General features: G+C 47.0%; 1 protein-coding gene across 1 annotated transcript in view; it reads left to right on the top strand.

The window, feature by feature from the left end:
* The window catches only part of NUP85 (nucleoporin 85), a 108351-nt gene that overhangs the window by 67779 nt on the left and 20775 nt on the right, over positions 1-19797 (top strand). The window contains exons 10-12 of the mRNA XM_029600559.1: positions 12015-12146; positions 12483-12589; positions 13216-13299. Coding sequence (XP_029456419.1) covers positions 12015-12146; positions 12483-12589; positions 13216-13299 — 323 coding nt within the window. The remainder of the gene's footprint in view (positions 1-12014; positions 12147-12482; positions 12590-13215; positions 13300-19797) is intronic.

Below are 19797 nucleotides of genomic sequence, written 5' to 3'. Positions count from 1 at the left end.
CATACAATCTTAGGGAGGGTGTCTGGACTGATCCAGGAACGAAAATTAGCAGGTAGGAAATAATTTTCTTTTTCCTGTACATACCCGTATCAGTCTAGACAGTGGGATGTACAAAAGCTTCCCTACATAGGGTGGGCCCCGGATAGCCCGGCTCAAATGACCTGAGTGCCAAAGGAGCCAAATTCCGGTGATTGTACATTCAAGCGATAGTGTCTTGCAAAAGTGTGGCGTGACTTCCAAGTAGCTGCTCTGCATATCTCCTGCGGCGAGACTGCCCGACTCTCAGCCCAAGAAGCAGCTTGAGCACGCAGCGTGAGCTTTAATTGCGTCCTTCAACCAGCGAGCAATAGTGGTTTTTGAAGCCTTGTTCCCTTTCTTGGGACTGCTCCACAGGACAAAAAGATGGTCAGACAAATGAAAATAATTAGTGACCTCCAAATAGCGAATGAGAACTCGCTTGACATCGAGCCTTCGAAGTTCCGCCGGACCCTCATCAGGAAAGGACGGAAGCTCAACGGATTGATTGAAATGGAACGCTGAGACCACTTTAGGCAGGAAAGATGGTACTGTACTCAAGGACACTTCCGAATCCGTGAAACGGAGGTAGGGCTCTCTGCATGATAGAGTTGGAGTTCCGAAATTCTGTGGGCAGAGCAAATAGATACTAGAAAAACTGTCTTCAGAGTGAGGTCCTTGAGGGTTGCTCTCTTCAGCGGCTCGAACGGCGGGCCAACCAGGACTCGAAGAACCAAATTTAGACTCCAAGAAAGGCACAAGGAGTGGACCGTGGTTTTACGTGCTTTACCCCTCTTAAAAAACGGACTATGTCGGGATGCGAAGAAAGAGGAGCTCCCTCTTGATGAAGAAGAGAACCAAGGGCCGCCACTTGTACTCGCAAGGAATTGTAGGCCAAGCCCTTCTCGAGGCCTCGCTGCAAAAAAGATAGCACTTAAGCTATGGATGCGTGACGTGGAGATATGTCTATGGGATATGCACCAGGCCTCGAAAACTTTCCAAACCCAGACGTAGGAAATGGAAGTAGAGGTCTTCTGGGCCTGGAGTAGTGTGGAAATCACACCCTCTGGGTAACCCCGTCTTCTTAATCTCCGCTGTTCAAAAACCAGGCCGCAAGACAGAAGCGATCTGCCTAGTCGAAAAATACTGGACCTTGCCGTAGGAGGTTCGGTAGATGTCCCAGGCAGAGAGGGCCGTCCACCGCCAGATTGACCAAGTCTGCAAACCATGGTCGTCTTCTTGGCCATTCCGGCGCCACTAGTATAACCGGTCCTTGGTGAATTTCTATTCTCCGAATTGCTTTGCCGACCAGTGGCCATGGTGGGAATACATAGAGAAGGAGGTTTCGTAGCCATGGGAGGACTAATGCATCCATGCCCTCTGTGGCTGAAGAAGCGCGGAGCCTTTGTGTTTCTTAGAGTGGCCATGAGGTCCAGGTGTGGGGTTCCCCACCAGTTGAATAGAAGTGCTGCTGCCTCGTCGGACAGTTCCCACTCCCCTGGATCTATATGTTGTCGGCTCAAGAAGTCTGCTTGAACATTGTCCACTCCTGCTATGTGGGATGCTGCTAGGCGAGAGAGATGAATCTCTGCCCACGCCATCAACTTGTCCTTCTCCCAAGAGACATGTTGGCTCTTTGTTCCCCCTTGGCGGTTGATATACGCCACCGTGGTCACGTTGTCGGAGAGTATCCTCACTGCTTGATGCTGGACCATTGGTAAGAAAATCTGCAATGCTAGACGAACTGCCCTGGTCTCTAGACGATCAGCCATGTTGCTTGGACCACCGTCCATCGTCCCTGAGCCGACTGTGTTTGGCACACCTCTCCCCAGCCCGATAGGCTGGCATCCATGGTGACGATGACCCACTGTGGGATCTCCAGATCTACTCCCTGCATCAAGTATTTGAGGCGGAGCCACCAACTGAGGCTGTCCCTGGCGATATCTGGCAGCGGGAGGAGGGCTTGGAACTCCTGAGACACTGGCTTCCAATAGGAAAGTAACGCCCTCTGAAGAGGACGCATCTGTGCAAGAGCCCACGGTACCAAGTCTATAGTTGAGGCCATAGTGCCCAAGACTTGAAGATAGTCCCAAGCTGTGGGGAGTTGAAGGCTTTGGAAGCGTTGTACCTGGGTCATGAGAGACCGAGCCTGATCCTGCCGGAGGAAGACTTTTCCCACTTTGGTATCAAAACGGGCTCCCAAAAAGTCGAACGTTTGAGAAGGTGTGAGGCTGCTCTTGGCAAAATTGATGACCCAGCCAAGAGAGTGGAGAAGGTGCAAGACCTGCTCGATCGCCCGCTGACATAGCTCTCATGACTTTGCCCGGATGAGCCAGTCGTTCAGGTAGGGATAGACTAAGATTCCCTCCCTCCATAGAGCTGTCTCCACCACCACCATCACCTTGGTGAAAGTGCGGGGAGCTGTTTCCAGACCGAAAGGCAGAACTTGAAATTGAAAATGTTGGCCGAGAATCTTGAAGCGCAGAAAACGCTGATGTGCCTTGAGGATGGGAATGTGGAGGTAAGCCTCCGTGAAGTCCAAGGAGGCCAAAAACTCCCCCCAGTGTACCGCCGCTATGACTGAGTGTAAGGTTTCCATCCGGAAGTGTGGAATCTTTAGGGTCTTGTTGACAGACTTGAGATCGAGGATTGGCCAGAAAGAATCTTCTTTTTTAGGGACTACGAAGTAGATGGAATAATGACCTAGTCGTTGTTCTGCCAGAGGCACGGTAGTATCACCCCTAAGGCCAAGAGCTGATCGAGCGTCTGTCGCACTATAGCCTGCTTCTTCACCGTTCCACAGGGGGAGAAGAGGAACCTGTCACTTACGGGCCGAGCAAATTCTAAAGCGTAACCGTGCTTTAGAATATCGAGAACCCATTGGTCCGAGGTGATTTGGACCCACTCCTCGTAGAAGAGGGAAAGACATCCTCCTATCCGTGGAGTGGAGTAGTGGGTCGGCAAGCCTTCATTGGGAAGACTTGGAAGGTGCCCCCTGAGAGGGGCTATCCCGAGTTGTTCTCCGGCCCCGAAAGGAATGAGACCAGGACTGCGAACTTGAAGACTGTGGCCTCTGCGCTGCAGGTCTTGACTGACGAAGATGGCGCTGTCCCCGGAAACGACTCCTAGGAGATCTGAATGTTCTAAAACTACGCGGGCGGTCTTCTGGTAGTTTATGGACTTTATTCTCTCCGAGTGATTTGATGAGCTGTTCCAGGTCTTCGGCTAACAGTAATTTGCCCTTGAAGGGGAGAGATCCTAACTGAGTTTTGGAAGAGGAGTCTGCCGACCAGTTGCAAAGCCAAAGCAGGCGTCTAGCTGAGACCACTGAAATCATGGATCTGGCTAGGACCCGGAGTAGATCATATAGAGCATCAGCTCCATAAGCAATCACAGCTTCCAGGCGTTCAGCCTTCTGCGCCTCCTCGGGTGGTAGTTCCTGGGCGCCGAGCAGTTGTTGCACCCACCGGAGCCCTGCTCGCTGCATGAGGGAGCTGCAGACTGCCGCCCTGACACCCAGGGCAGAGACCTCAAATACTGTTTTGAGGTAGACTTCTAACTTACGGTCCTGCATGTCCTTCAGAGCGATTCCTCCCGTCACTGGAATCGTCGTCCTTTTTGTAACCGCAGACACAGACGCGTCCACCTTAGGGACCTTGAGGAGCTCCAAAACTTCATCTGGCAGAGGGTACAGCTTGTCCATAGCTCTGCCTACCCTAAGGGAAGCATCTGGGGTATCCCATTCTCTCGACAGAAGCTGCAGGAGCATAGGATGAAAAGGAAAAGTTCTTGATGGAGGCCGCAGGCCGGCCAGGACAGGATTGCCTTTTTTCGTCGCTGAAGTAGTCCCAGGGGTGTCCTGCGGAGCTTCTATATCCAATTCAGCCAGAACGTGAGGGATGAGGGGGTCCAACTCATCCCTCTGGAAAAGGCGGAGTACCCTCGGGTCATCCCCCTCCATTTGGGCAGCCGTAGAGGGATCGTCCATGTCTGGATCACCAAGCGTAACCGGGTTAGGGACCACCCGAACCCTGGAAACTGGCAGCTGGCCCCTGAGGGCCCCTTGCAGGCTGAGGGATCACCGGTGCTTGGTTCACTGAGGGATCTGACAGTCTAATTACCTTAGGGGGCGGCGGTCCCACCGCAGACCTCTGTTGCTGATTTAAAGTAGCAATATAGGCACTGTGCATCAGGAGGACAAAGTCAGTAGAAAAAGGTCCAGGGGGAATTCCCGAGGGGGGCAGCACTGAGGGGGGGTCCGACAGTGGGGCCCGGATGAGTGCTCTGGATCCGATTCTGGTGGGTCAACAGGAAATAAAACCTGCGGCAATCCGAGGTCTGAATCACCATCTGGCTGCGTGGGAGCATCCGGCTCTGAACACAAAATGGCCACCGTTCCCGCGCTGGATGGGAATGGGGCCGGCCTTGCAGGCATATGCGCCTGAGAGCGTGAGTTGAGCCGCCTTGTCGAGCGCAAAGAACCCTCCCCACCAGAGAGGCATTGCGCGCATATGTCTTCACGGGAGAGCCGCGATCCCGGCTCTCCGTAGGCACTACATCTGATCGGGCGTGGCATTTGCCGGACTGGAGCTCGCGGTATGAGAGAGCAGGTAAACCAAACAGAGCCTCCGATCAGGAGTGCTACGATTGCCAGTAAATGTTTAAATAGAGGTATTGTGCGTCTCTAACACTGCCCCGAGGAAACGACCTCTCAGGGCAGGGCAGCAGTAAGGCGTCGTAATGGGGGAGAGGCTGGACCACCAGCATGCGCCCCAGAGATCTCCCAATTCCACTTAAATCAGGAAAAAACAATTTGACCTGCAAATGAGGATAGGAAAGGAACAGAAAAACTTACCCCAGAAAAGTAATCTTAGGTAAGTGTACCAACAGTTCTGTTGCAAGTTTAAAATTGCCTGAACTGATCTCTGAACTGTTCCCTTTTTTTTTTAAACAGTTATATTTTTACAATTGATCCATCCAGAAGCTAAAGAGAGATAATAAAAAGCAAAGAAAATGAAAGAAGAAACCAGTCAATCTTCCCAGACTTTGCAAGGAACCGTAGGTTCTGCCACCTTTCATCTGCTGGAGTCAGAGAAATACTGAAGGGAAGCAGAGGGCACACTACCTTATAAGAGGCCACCCTTCGAGTTTTGCTCTGACTCCATCTGCTGGAAGGGAGACACAACCCACTGTCTGGACTGATACGGATACGTACAGGGAAAACCCTTTGTTCCTGTATGTACCCAGATCAATCCAGGATCTTGGGATTTGCCTCCCTGCCAGCAGATGGAGACAAAGTTTTACTGACACTGTTACATAACCTAGTGTGCCTCCTGCAGTCACTCAGTATTTCTCTGTCTCCAGTAGATGCTGTAAAACCTGCAGTCTGGTGAATATTATAAATAAAAAAAATAAATAGAAAAATAATCTCCAGTTCCTCCCAGGGGGTTGTTAGGTCCTGGTGGGGCCATCCTCCCTGGCTTGTGGCGGGCGAGCAGGGGGTTGGTTACCCTTAATGGCAGCTCACTCCGAGATTCCGTATGGGTGTATATCTTGTGGTCAAGATCCCGCATCCCCCACAAGGTGGCATCTGTTCTGTTGGCAGTTCTGCATTTGGAGTCCCGTCTGTGCAGGGAAGTATTGAATTTCTGTTCTTTGTACTGTGGCTAGTGACAACAGTAGATGCACTATTAAAGCTTGCTTTAAAAAAATAAAAAGCTAAAGTGAATGGGGAGCATAACATTGTTTCCTTGTGGTGAATCACTGTGCCAGTCAGTCAAAGCCTTGATCGCTGCTGCACAGCTGGTCACCTAGGGGTTTCCTGAGCTCAGGTAATGTGGGTGGTGTTAGTAGTGTGTTCCTCGGGTCACATGGCAATGGTGCGCGTCAGTCAGTGCTGTTCTTGTGCAGACTCATGGTCATGACTAAATACAGTCTGCTTGTGTTTGGTGTACGTCCCTAGTGGGGAAGGTATTTCATGGGAGCCCAGCGCTAGACCAAAAGTTAAACAAGTCTCAAGGATGATGAGGATCTAGTGCTGGGGCTTTCCCCATCGACGTGGGAACAGCAGCCATTTTCAATTCCCTAACAGTGTCGGCAGCATTGGCGGGAGAGACAAGTGAATTCCCTCTTCAATTATCGCCGGTGGTTCCCTGTCCCACAGAAGTGCAGAGAGGCTTTGATTCCGAGGAGAAGTCTCTGGATCATTTCCAGGGAATTTGAAGATGTTTTCTTATTTCATTTTGCTTATGTTCAAAGCTTATTTATCGGAACAGGCAGCAGAGGATGCTGCCTCTCAGGCCCAATCTCCAGGGGTTCTTGGCCGGTCAAGAGGCCTGAGCTGCAAAAGAAAAAAACACAAAACTCTTCAAGCTTTCTGTGATTTTTGGGGCAGGTTGTTGCAGGGCCAGATCTAGATACTCTGAAGTTGCAGGCAGGCTTTGGTCAGCCACGTGATGAGTCGTGGCGGCAGATAGACGTGCGTGCATTTTCGCTATGTGGCAGTTCCTTGATGTGAGTGCATATGGAGGGTTTCTTGTGTGCTTTCATCTGTGGCCTAAATTGTGTGTGTTTTGCGGTACGTATACGGCTGGGACATGGACTTGAGCACGTTTGCGCGAGTACTTGTGCGCACGATCGCGACCTAGATTTGAACTTGTATTTGCACGTGTCCTTGGAGTTGCACCTGTAGCCGAAGTTCAGGAAAGTTAGTCATCGGGGCAAACAAGTCCAAGTGCCTTGCTGTGAGGCTTGCCATCTGAGGGCAATCCAGCCTGCACTCTCTCTACACCTGTGTCTAGATGCTGTCTAGATGCACAAGGTGAGTTGGCTACTAGAGATTTGTGCAGATGTGGGGACATCCTCTGTTCAATGATGACTTTGGAAGGGAGTAGAGCTTGAGGCGAGGTAACACTTAATTCTCTTCTCTCCTTGTTCCTGATGGCCAAGGCATCCCCGAGAGAGAGGTTGGAAAGGGCCAGGTTTGAGCCTATGGCCCCGGGTAGATCCATACTCCTCCTCCTGGGGGGGGAATTTTTCCAGGGCCTGAAGACCTGTCTGCAGGGGCACCCGGCAAAAGTGAAGCAATCTACTAAGTAGTGTTTGCATGCTCGTGCCTCCCATTTGTCAGCCATGGTGGGCAATCGCTGCAGGGAGATTATCCCTGGATGTGGATCATGATACGTAGGAGGATTCCAAAGGGGAATTGGCTTTTTCATCTCTGGAAGAGAGAGAAATTGCACCTGATTGGGAGCTACATTGGACTCTACTCAGATTTTATTTTTCTTCATAAAGATGAGCTGCTGAGTCTGTTGGCTGGGACCCTGCGACACTCAGCCAGGGAAGAAGCGACAGGCTTGCAATCAAAAGATCCCATATTGGTCACTTTAAGTAAAGCATCCTGTTTCTTTCCCTCCTGTATCTCATTCAATAGTCGATTGACTTTGAGTGGAATGCCCTAGAGGCAAGTAAAAAAAAAAAAGTACACGTTTTGGCGAGTTTCTGCTCCTTGGACCCGAAGGCAGGAGAACAGATGAAGGTAGATCTGTTGGAATGTGCTGGTTTAAAGTGAAACACCATCCCAGTGGAAGGTGGGCAGCTCTAAAAGATGATCAGGATAGGAGGATTGAGGCTATCCTTAAGCAGGCCTTAGAGGCCTTGGCATTAAATTTGCAAATTGCTTCTTGCTGCTGCCTGATGGCTCAGGCTGGTTTGGTTCTCTCTCAGGAGACATAAGGAGCGAGTTCTGATGGTGATTCGCTGTTGGAACCAGGAGCCGCCTTATTAGCCAAGGCAGCTATGACTTGGTGAGGACAGCCACCAGAGATGTAGTTTCCATGAGAGCGGCTAGGCATCATTATGGTTATGCAGTCGGTCAGCAGACACTATTTCCAAGTCCAGTCTCACAAGGTTGCCCTTCAGGGTTTCTCTCTTATTTGGGAGTGAATTGGAAAAGATGGTGAATATCTGGGCCAAATACAAGTTTCCTCAATTGCCGAAAGACAGGAAGGTGGTGTCTCGTCCTATTGGTGCAAAGGGCCCCTCCAGGGATTCCTGGTGGTTTTGTCCTTACAGAGAAGCAAAAGTCTCATCGCTTTGGAAGATTTCAGTTCTGGCCTAAGAAGCCTCACAAGGATGGGGGCACCGGAACATCTGTGTCTTCGTGCTCACCTATTGGATCAGGAGATATATGGGAGTCTGTCTCGCTTTTATCAAAGAGGGGTCCAGATTAGCACTGATGCGTAAATTCTGGAGTGGTAAGAGACAGCCAGGCTCTGGAATTTTTTCCGAATTCTTCTGGAAGCATTTATGGTTTCTCCAAACAACTTTGTATAGATGAGACTGGCAGTGGAGACTACGTTAAGGACGCTGTTGGATTTCAAGGCCGTATTCCTGTTCCCGGATCCCATGGAAATACGGCACTATTCCTTTTCTTTTGATGTTACCAAGAAGGAAGAGTTGTTTTCTAGGCTCATCCTGAATCTGAAAGGGGTCAATCAACTTTTGCGTGTGGCTCATTTCAGAATGGAAACTCTACGTTCCATAATAGTGTCAGTACAAGCAGGGCAATTTTTCATGTCGCTTGTCCTAGCGGAGGTTTATCAAAATGCCAGGAACATCAATGTTTCCTACTCTTCATCGTTCTGGGCATTATTTTTATTTTTAGGCCCTGCTCTTTGGGCTGGCTACTGCATCCAGGCCCTTATTCAAGGTCATGTAGTGGCATCTCTGAACAAGGCAGGCATTCTGGTCCATCGGTGTCTGGATGACTGTTTGATGCTGGTCAAAAGTATAGAAGAGAGTCACTTGGCGTCTGGCAAGGTTGTTTCCTTGTTTTAGGAGCTGGGCAGTGAACTTGGCCAAAAGCACTGTACAGCCATCTCAGGTGCTAGAGTATCTCGGCATGAGTTTAGATATGGAGCAGGGCAGGGTGTTTCTTTTTGTGAGGTCTTTGTGCCACCAGTTCCTGGGCCGGAGTTGTCTTGAGATGGCTTGTGCTTAACCCAGTTGGACTGTCCCCAGGATGGTGCCTTGCCTGAGCCCTGGCTCTGAGATCTCGACGAGCCTTTTATCTGGCAAAATCTCTTATTGTCCTGAAAGTAAGTACGAGCAGGAAAAGATCTTCTGCCTTTTGGTTAGTCCTCTGGTAGCTTATGCACGTTGGACGCCTGAGACGGGGGGGGGATAGTCTGAGGAAGTTATTACTACCTTATTGTAGGCCAGACAGCCTTCCTCATCCTTAGCGTATGTGAGGATTTGGATGGTCTTCGGGTCATGCTGTACCGTTCATGGAATGCAGCCTATGGTGTTTCAGGGTCTGGCCTTTAACTCTCTGAAAGTGCAAATAGCAGCCTTGGGCTTTCTTCAGGATACAGTGTGGGGATATCCTCTGTCCGCGCATCCAGGCGTGTTGCATTTTCTTCAGGAAGTGAAGATCTTACCCTCTTGGAACCTTAATCTGGTGCTTAGAGGAATGTTTGCGGCTCTGTTTGAACCACTGAGAAGGGCAACCTTAACTCTTAAGTTCTTTTTTTATGGTAGCTATTTGTTCGATCAGGAGGATTTCAGAGCTCCAGGCATTGTTGACTCGAGAAATCTGTTTCTGCAGATTTCAGAGTCGGAGGTGACGTTGTGCACGGGGCCCTCTTTTCTGCCTAAGATGGTTTTGGCATTCCATCCTAATCCATCTATTGTAGAACTTCCAGATTTAGATTACTCTGCGCCTCATGCAAGGCACTCATTGGAGAGGTATCTCAATGTTGCTAATAGGTTTCTTAGATCAGATCACCTCTTTGTTCTGTGGAATGGTCCAAAGAAGGGGTGTCAGATTTCTAAGGCTACCATTGCGTGTTTGCTTAAGGTGATTGGCTCACCGTATATATCTAACAGTCATCCGGTGCCTGAGGGTTTGAAGGCTCACTCGACACATTCTCAGGCAACCTCTTGGACCGAGGCTCAGCAGGTATCTCCACAGGAGGTTTGCAGGGCGGCTACTTGGAAGTCGCTGCACACTCTGGCTAGGCACTATTGTTTGAATGTTGAGCCTCCGGCCTCATGGTCTTTGGTGAAAGTGTTCTTGAGTGGGACTCTCCAGGTCCCACCCAGTTTAGGGGTGCTTAGGTATATCCTAGGAGTCTGGACTGATCTGGATACATACAGGAAAGGACGATTGTTTCTTACCTGCTAATTCTCATTCCTGTAGTCCACAGATCAGTCCAGACACCCACCCAGGGAAGGTGGGAGAGTCAGATGCTCATTCTGATGGTTTGTATGTAGAGGAGTTAGTGGTTTTCCATTCTGTTTGTTTATTTTAATTTCTGGGATGGAGTTTTTCATCCCAGGAGCGTCATCATCCTCAATTCGTTGGGAAAGTTTGCTGTTAAAGATTTTAGTGTGGTTATAATTTTGGCTTGGGGTACAGGTCAATACTGAGCAACTGCAGTAGGCACACTGGGTTATGTAGCAGTGTCAGTGAAACTTTCTCTGTCCTCCATCTGTTGGCAGGGAGACAAAACCCAGGCGTCTGCACTGGTCTGTGGTCCTACAGGATCAAAAATTAGCAAGTAAAAACCAACTTTCTTAAATGAAACATTCACAATAAGGAAATCTTGCCTTGCCAATCTGCTACATTTTTGTTGAAGGGGTTCATAAACGTGGATAATGGTGAGCAAGTGGATATAGTGTATTTGGATTTTTAAAAGTCGTTTGACAACGTGTGCCATGAGATTCCTGAGAAAATTAAAAATTCATGGGATAGGAGGCAATGTCCTATTGTGGACTGCAAACTAGTTAAAAGATAGGAAGTAGAGAGAGTAAGACTAAATGGTCAGTTTTCTAAATGGAGAAGGGTAAACAGTGGAGTGCCTCAGATCTGTACTGGGATTGGTACTTTTTAATATATCTATAAATGATCTGGAAAGAGGAACAACAAGTGAAGAGATCAGATTTGCGCAGACAAAATTATTCCAAGTTGTTAAATCACAAGCAGATTGTCTAAAATTGCGAGAGTGGAAGGCTGGGCATCCAAATAGCAGATTAGTGCTATTAGTGGTATTAGCAGATAGTGGACAAGTGCAAAGTGATACACGTGGGGAAAAGTAACCCACACTGTAGTTAAACAATGTTAGATTCCTTATTAAGAGTTACCATCCAGGAAAAGGATCTGGGTGTCATAGTAGACAATACTTTGAAATCTTTGGCTCAGGTTGCAAGAAAGCAAACAGAATGTTAATAATTATTAGGAAAGGAATGGAAAGTAAAACGGAGAATATCATAATGCCTCTGTATCGATCCATAGTGCAACATCATCTTGAGTATTGCGGGCAGTTCTGATTGCTGCATCTCAAAAAAAGATAAAATTGCATTGAAAAAAGGTACAGAGAGAAGGGTAACCAAAATGATAAGGGGCTGGAATGACTCCCCTATGAGGAAAGGCTAAAGAGGTTAGGCCTATTCAGTTTAGAGAAGAAACGGTTGAGTGGGGGATATGATAGTGGTCTGTAAAATCATGAGTGGAGTAGAACAGGAAAATGTTAATCTTTCAAAAAATACAAAGACTAGGGGACACTCCATGAAGTTAGTAAATAGTACATTCAAAACAAATCAGAGAAAATTATTTTTTACTTGGAGCACAATTAAACTCTGGAAGTAATTGCCGAAGGATATGATTAAGGCAGTTAGTGTAGCTGGGTTTAACAAATGTTTGGACAAGTTCCTGGAGGAGAGATCCATTAATTATTAGCCATGTAGACTTAGGGAATAGCCACTATTTATCACTGTGCAGAAGCAGCATGGGATCAGTTTACTGTTTGGTGTCTTGCCAGGTACTTGTATTCTGGATTGGCTGCTGTCAGAAACAAGGTATTGGGGTTGATGGACCCTCTGAGTGACCCAGTATGGCAGTTCTTATGTTCTTATTTTTATTCTCATGTGTAGGGGATTCCACCCCTTTATTAGTTCTTGTTCATTATTGTTAATGAGCATGTTCTCCTTTTGTGTAGATCCTTTTAGGAGATGAAGCCGCTTTGCTGGAGAAGAAAGAACTTCTGACGACGTGGTACCATTTCTTAGTGTCACGATTTTTGTACTCTCATCCTACAGTGAAACGAGCAGAACTTCACTTCTATGCACAGGCAAGTCTGCCCCTCCTGAATGCTCACCTGACCTTGTGGGCTTGATTTGCTATTTGAAATAGGATGAGCGGCTCAGAGGAAGGTTTAAGTAGCGTACCAGCTGGACCTACTGGATAGGGTGGTCTTAAAAATGGCAGTAGAGATGATTGATCTGATATATATGATTTCTTCTGAGTTTAACAATTAGAATATTACTAGTCATTATAAAATAAGCAAGAATCTGTTGTGGGATGTTTATTAATGCCTTTGTTCTACAGCCTTTTTTATAATATGGGCTACAGAAGTCCATGATTGTTGTTCACGTCGGTGATCTTGTTTGTTGTCTTTGATATGTAGTCCAGTATGGACATGTTCCTGGGAGGGGAGAGCAGCCCGGAGCCTTTGGACAATATCTTAATGGCAGCTTTTGAGTTTGAGATCCTCCAAGTGATTAAGGAGTTCAGGTAAACCTCTAATTTTAGTGTTTTTGCTTCCCCAAGACTGAAATTATGGGTTGTCTCACTGCATCCAGCTGTAACTGGTTGTAATGTTTTTCTTTCTTCTCTTTTTGCTTTGACGACTGACATACAGTTTATGTAATGCACATGGTAGCCAGACTTTCCACCTAAGGGATGATGTATATATGTGAGAATGAAGTAGTATAATTGCAGAATGTGTTGAGGGACGCAGCTGGATGAAATGTACTATAAAACTTCTATAATTCTTATACTAAGATATTAGCTTTATGTCTCTTAGATATTAATAAGATGGTACTATAGATAAGGTGGGTGAATCTCTTCCCCCCCCCCTCAAAAAAAAACTTGAGTGTCAAAGGAAGGTTATTTTTCTGTTCACTATCCTGTGAAACATTTGTATCATGTCTGCTTGTATTAAATAGGTTGGTGCATCTGATCACAACCATGGCAGTAAGATGCTAATTTCAGTAACCTGTGAAATTCAGGAAAGTTTACAGATTTTCCCCATTTTGAAGATGTTCTCATGATGAAAGCAGAACCTTTATGTAAAACCATATTATTATTCATGCTGTGGTCTCTTTTTGAGTGTTCATGTGTATGTGTTCTAAACGCAGCATCACGTCAAGTAACTGGTGGTTTGTTGCTCATCTGACTGACCTGTTGGATCACTGCCAGCTCCTTCAGTCTCATAATCTCTAGTGAGTATACTTATGAGGGCAGCAGGAAGGGGAGCTGGGAACCATCTATGGACATGGTGGGAATAAGAGCAGAGGGCTATAGACTTGTGGGTAGTAGTAAAGACTGGGTCTTGGATTGAGGTACTTGGGGGGGCGAAGCACAAATTCCTGGGCTAGAAAGATTATTTATTTAGGGGCTTAGCAGATGATGAGCTATCATGTAGTGTACAAGCAGTTTCATTAAAAAATTGAAGGCTTATTAGTTTTATGATGTTTTTGAATAAGTTAGTTTTTAAGCTGTAATGTGTTTTAATATGTCCATGTTTATTCTACACTGCTTAGAATGTTTGTTCACATAGGTGGTATAAAAAAAATTGTAAATAAATAATGATGTCACTATATTTTATCTAGCAGAGGAGGCATTGCCTCTTGCAAATGAAAGCCACATACCATTCTGTCAAGACAGCATATTTGAAAGGGAAAGATAGATTCTATTGCTCTGTCACTTTTTTGATTTGTAAAGAAAATTTGCATTAGTTATAAAGTTACAAGCAAATAAAATAGGCCAGAGCATTCTTAAACTGTACCCACCTTCACACTGAAATAGTGACTTGTAAAGCATTAATAGATCATGTATGTTTGATTTTCATACCAAGTATATGCCTAATAGCCACAAAGGAGATTTTTTTTTGTTTGCCCAAAATATTGCACCTCTTGTACAGCAAAACTGAATCTAGCATATCTTGCTAAATCAGAGTGGAAACGAGGAAGTAGGCAACTAGAGACCTATCAGTTTAACTTCAATAGTGGCAAAACCATAGAAACACTGCTACAAAGAGGAAGTGATATCATCGCTAGTGAATGGCTGCCTGATCTGATTGCTCCCAGACAGATCTACTAACAATCCTGACTTTTAGCTATCTAAAAGGTGATGCCTGTGTGGTCATCTGTTGAGAAAGCTTGGTGCATTGAGCGATGGTTTCCCAGAAGAAAAAAATTAGACTTCAGGCAATGTGCTTATGCAGGAGCTGTGTACTAGGGGCAGATGGCCTTCACAGTGACGCATCCACAGACAGTTGACTTTCGATTCATCCAAAGATGCGCCCTCTAGATCTGAGTTCCAGCAATGGTTCAAGGAGCTTTGTGGTGATATGCTAGTGATAAAACAAGTAAGCACTGTGATGGAGCTAAAGAGTGATGTGCTTGAGTTAGGCCGGCAGGTGGAGGAGGCCAAGATGTGGCTGCATGACCACGCAGCTGAAATAACGCAGTACCAGGTTGCTTGTGATAAACTGTCGCTGCCATACGCTGATTTGAATGAGTGCTTGGAAGATCTTGAGAACCGCTCGAGGAGGGCCAATTTGAGGTGGGGGGGGCCCTTGACTGAATTGAATATGGCGACTGCTTCCACTTGGTTGCCAGTATCTGCACTGTGATATTAGGCCAGGACTCTCAGGATGCCTGATATACCTAATGTGAAGCTGGAAAGGGCTCATCGATCGCTGGGATCTCCAAGAGGGAATTTATCCAGAGACATCATTGTGTTTTCATGATTTCCCCATTAAGGAAAAAGTGATGTCACTAGCTCGGAAAAATGGTCCGATTCTGTGGAGAAAACATCAAGTAGAGATCTTTCAAGACCTCTCAATGATTACCATATGTAAGCAAAGAGAATTTAAAGAGGTCATAATCTTGAGCCAGAGGAACATGAAATACTGACGGCTGTTTCTGTTTGGTCTCAGTTTTATCAAGGGAGTGACTCTGAGGGTGTGCATTGTGCTTGAGGCGGCGGAGATCATGCAAGCAGCTGAGCTAGAGGTTTCAAAGTCTCCTCTTGGTGCTTGAGTCACATGTGGCAGTGACGCCATCCAGATGGCAGGGAGTGGGGAATGGAGGACGGAGATTGAAGCGCCAATCTGGGAGTTCCTTCTCATCAAACATATTCTCTAAAGAAGCTCCAGCTTGAATGACTGATTACCTTTACTTTGTTTACAATTGGGACTTTGGTGATAAGGAACTTGTACAGGGCTGGCACTATAACATATAATACATTATATAATATAGTTATAGGTAACAGGTTGGTTGTGTTGATAAGGGAATATTTCTTAATGTGTGCACCATGCATAAGGGATTTAAATGTATAATTAAATTTGAGCTTTTCAGGGGTTCGGTCAGGAGATGTTGAAGGAAGGGTTGTTCAGTAGGGGTAGTGAAGGCGTCATTCCTCAAAGGGGAAAGAACCCGCTATGTAGGGTGGAGGTTGTTTGTGGGGATGGGGGGAGGGGGAAGGGAGGGAGCGAGATTTAGTTTTGGTAGAGGGGTTCTCAGTGTGAAGCATGGCTGGGGGCTGTCTATCTTACAGGGGTTTCAGCTAAGTTCTTTTTATTATGGAGGGGATGTTCTGGTGATTGGGGGTAATGGGTTTAGGTGGCCTGGAACATATGGTGTGTTGGAAGGAGTTTTCCAATATGTCTACTTTAAAAATAATCTTGCTGAGGAAGTGACGTCACTGAACAGCATGGACGTCTAGCCTAGATTCTCTGCTTCCCCCCCGCTGCATAAACTATGCTATTTCACAGCATATTTTGCAGTTTGCCCATTTTAAAAGATAAAGCTCGCCGCCACAACTGATTGTTGACATGGCTGGCCGGAAAAAACCAATTGATTTGGCCCAATAATCTTACAGTGCAGCCAGATCCAGGTTTGTGGCCTTAAGCGAGGATGGGGCAGAGCCCAGCGGCACAAATTTGCCCGAAGCGAAACCCTTAAGCCCAGAGGGACAGCCGGCAATGGTGACTGCGCTCACCAAGCAAGATTTTGACAATTGGTTCACTGATATTAAACAGGATATTTGGAACCTCAAAGATGATGTGAATACAAACTTTGAGAATCTCCGCGTGGAGATGCGCGATTTGGGCCGCAGGGTGGAGGACGCAGAAAGCATGGTGGAGGGGCATGCCCGAAGTTAGTGACACTCTCTACTGAGATGACAGGACTACAGCGTCAGCAGAAGGAAATTTTGCTAAAACTAGAGGACCTCGAAAACCGCTCGTGGCAGTCCAACATTAGGATTAGGGGCCTCCTGGAGATTCCAGAGTTTATGAATGCAATGGAGGTTACCCTCAAAATCTGTGCAGCACTGCTAGCCATGATCGTGGAACCGGGAGAACCTCTGCGACGATCGGAGGTGGTGGTGGAGCACGCTCACCGGGCCCTTGGGACTGCTCCTCGTAATGCGCCCAAAGACATTATTGCGTGTCTACACAGCTACCTTGTAAAGGAGGACTTGTTGCGCTGCACCCAAGGGGTCTCACCCTTTACCTGGGAGGACTATGAATTGCAGCTTTTCAACGACCTAGCCCCGGCGATTTTGCGCCATCGCCGGGAAGTCCAGCCATTGAAAACCCTCCTCCGGAAAGAGAACTTGCGATACCAATGAGTGTATCCGTGGGGCCTCACCTTTACCATCAAAGGCACCACAACCCAAGTGAAACATATGTCTGAAGTGGTCCCGATTCTACAGGCAGCCAGAGTGGACACCTCATCTATGGACAAACCATCGCTCAAACCCACAACTCAGAGTATGCTGCAATGGCAGTGCATTGGGAAAGGCGGTTGGCGCCTTACTAGGAACGCGGTGGAAGCGGGAAATTAAAGCCTCGGGAGGACTAATTGACTGTGAGTAGTGCGTGGCGATGGGTACTACCTACCCTTCGGATTGAGATAATGGAAGCGGGAGAGCCAGCAGACACCCCGGACAGAAAGGCTTTCCGACAGCGGTCCTGACTTAGTGTGCCATTGCCCTAGGGGGATGGCGAAATGGAGAGGACTAGCCTATAACGTCACCTCTGGACATTACACTGTTACAGTTTTACTTCCGTTATTACTGCATTGCTGCACAGTTAGCACAGTTTATGCTGATTTAAAGTTTGCGGTGAGTTTTTTCTGGGGAGGGTGTAAATATGGGTATGCAGCAAAACTACTGGGGATGTTTCGAAGAGTATACTGAGTAGTATATTTGGGGGGGGGGCATTCCTCCTTGGTTAGGGGCCCACCTACTCGGATGGGCAAGTTTTTCAGGGGTAGAGGGGTTTGGGAGGGGGGTGGGAAGTGGGGGATGTGGGAGGGAAGGAGGGGGGTTAGTAATTAATGGTCTAAGATTGGGGTCCCACAAGCTGACGGTGTGCATAATCTATAACCTGCGCTTCAGAGTGGGAGTCCGGGAGGGCGAGAGGAGGCATAGTTTGTATCCCTGGCCAATGGGTTGGAGGCAGAAAGTGGTGAAAGGCAGTAACAGTGGATATGGCGGAGCTTAAGTGTGTTTCTCTTAGTGTAAAGGGACTCAACTCCCCAAATAAAAGGAAATTGATGTATAAGATGTTGAGGAGGCTTTCAGCCACAATAGCATTCATTCAAGAAACACACCTGCGCCGCAGGGATTTGAGGTTGCTAGTCTCCCGTCGATACCCTATACAGTACTTTGCAGCAGCCACGGTCAAACAGAGATATGGGGATGTGGGTATCCTTTTTGGATCCAGGAACACTATAGAGACCCCCAGGGCAGTTTTATATTGAGGGCCCTGGTCAATACTGTACCCATGGTATTAGTGAGCGTCTATTGCCGCCCGACCCGACAAAGTGAGACTTTGAGAGACCTGAAACATCGATTGGTCCCCTTTTTAGGGAATCATATAGTCGTTGCTGGAGATTTTAATCTACCAATGCTCCCAGCGTTGAATACTTCTGCCCAGGGGCCTAGAGGGACTGGTATCGCAGGCTGGGTTTTGAAATCATTGCTACACACTAATCAGCTGGTAGATATCTGGAGGCTTCAATTTCCATATAGCCGAAACTATTCGTTCTATTCACATCCCCATGGTACCTATAGCCGGACTGATTATTTCTTTATTACAAAGGATATGGTGGGGACACATCCAAGGCTGATATAGAACCAATCACGTGGTCCGACCATGCCCCAGTCACCTGGACGTGGATTTGGCGGGCGAGAGATACTGAGTGCAAATACTGGAGATTGAATGATACTCTACTGAAAGAGCCTTATTATCATGACCGCCTAGCTGATGTTCTAGAGGAGTATTTCATTAATAACAAGGTGGAGGGAGCATCCCCCGTGGCTGTATGGGGAGGGTATGAAGGCAGTATTAGGGGTCATTGCATTAGTTTAGCCTCCTATCGTAAGAGACTGTTACAAGCCCGGCGAGAGGCCCTGCTAAATGAGTTACGAACCTTGGAGATTACTCATAAACGGAGCCCTGGGGCTTTCCCCTTTCGGCTGTTAACCCAGAAGGGGGAGGCCATAGCGGCTTTAGTGCAGACAGCATTGCATATGCCCTAGATCTAGTAAAACAAAAGTACTATGAATTTGGAGACAAAAATAATAAAATGTTAGTGAGACGTTTACAGGTTTCATGAATTTTATCAGGAATTGTATACACCGAAGTATAAGCCTTCAGAGGGTGCCATTTTTTCCTTTTTAGCAGAAATACCATTACTTAATCTCTCGGCTCCTGATCAACAACAGAAAGGGAAACTAATATTCCCTCTCAAAGTTGATTGGGCTATTATGGACCTCAAAATTGGGAAATCCCCAGGACTCGATGTGTTCACACCCCTTTTCTATAAGAAATATAAGCAACTACTGTGTACCCCACTAGCAGATATGTTTAATAATTTACAGGATGGAGCAGGTCTCCTAACATTTGGAAACATTGCAGGCATTACGGTTCTCCCCAAGGCAGGGAAAGACCCAGCCAGTTGTGCATCTTATCGGCCTATTTCCCTCCTTAATATTGATTTAAAAATCCTAGTTAAGATTTTAGCGTTGCGTCTCCGGAGTCATATGGCACAGCTCATCCACGATATTCAGGCAGGCTTTATACCAGGTAGAGGAATATTGGATAGTATCTGGAAACTGATAGACTTGATTCATATTGCGAAATCAAATGGGGCCCCCACAGCATTTTTAACTTTGGATGCTGAAAAATCTTTCGATCGGGTGTATTGGCCCTTCCTTTTTGCAGTCTTACAGAAGGTGGGACTGGGAGGAGAATATTTGGGTTCGGGAACTGTATAGGGCCCCCCTCGCCTGTTTAAAGATTAACCATAGTTATACTAACACCTTTCCTATATATCGGGGAACCCGTCAGGGATGCCCCTTGTTGCCCTTATTGTTCGCCCTGAGCTTGGAACCCCTGGCAAAGGCGATCCGGAGAACAGGTACAGTTCATGGGGTTAGATGCGGGGGGCAACAATACAAAATCATGCTGTGTGCGGATGACATTGTTCTCTCTCTTACCCGGCCGATGGTCTCGATACCCTCAGTGATAGCCTTACTCGAGCATTTTGGCAGCCTTTCAGACTTTCGGATCAACTCTGAGAAGTCAGAGATCCTCCCGGTACACTTTTCAACTGACCTAACCAATGTTGCCAAGAGGGATTTCCCTTATTGATGGACTAAGGGTCCCCTTCGTTATCTAGGAGTTAATATCTGTTGCATCC

The sequence above is a fragment of the Rhinatrema bivittatum genome, chromosome 4 (genome assembly GCF_901001135.1).
Source record: "Rhinatrema bivittatum chromosome 4, aRhiBiv1.1, whole genome shotgun sequence".
In the NCBI taxonomy this organism is placed as follows: domain Eukaryota; kingdom Metazoa; phylum Chordata; class Amphibia; order Gymnophiona; family Rhinatrematidae; genus Rhinatrema; species Rhinatrema bivittatum.
Note: the sequence above shows the minus strand (reverse complement) of the source record. Positions and strands in the feature narration are given on the sequence as shown.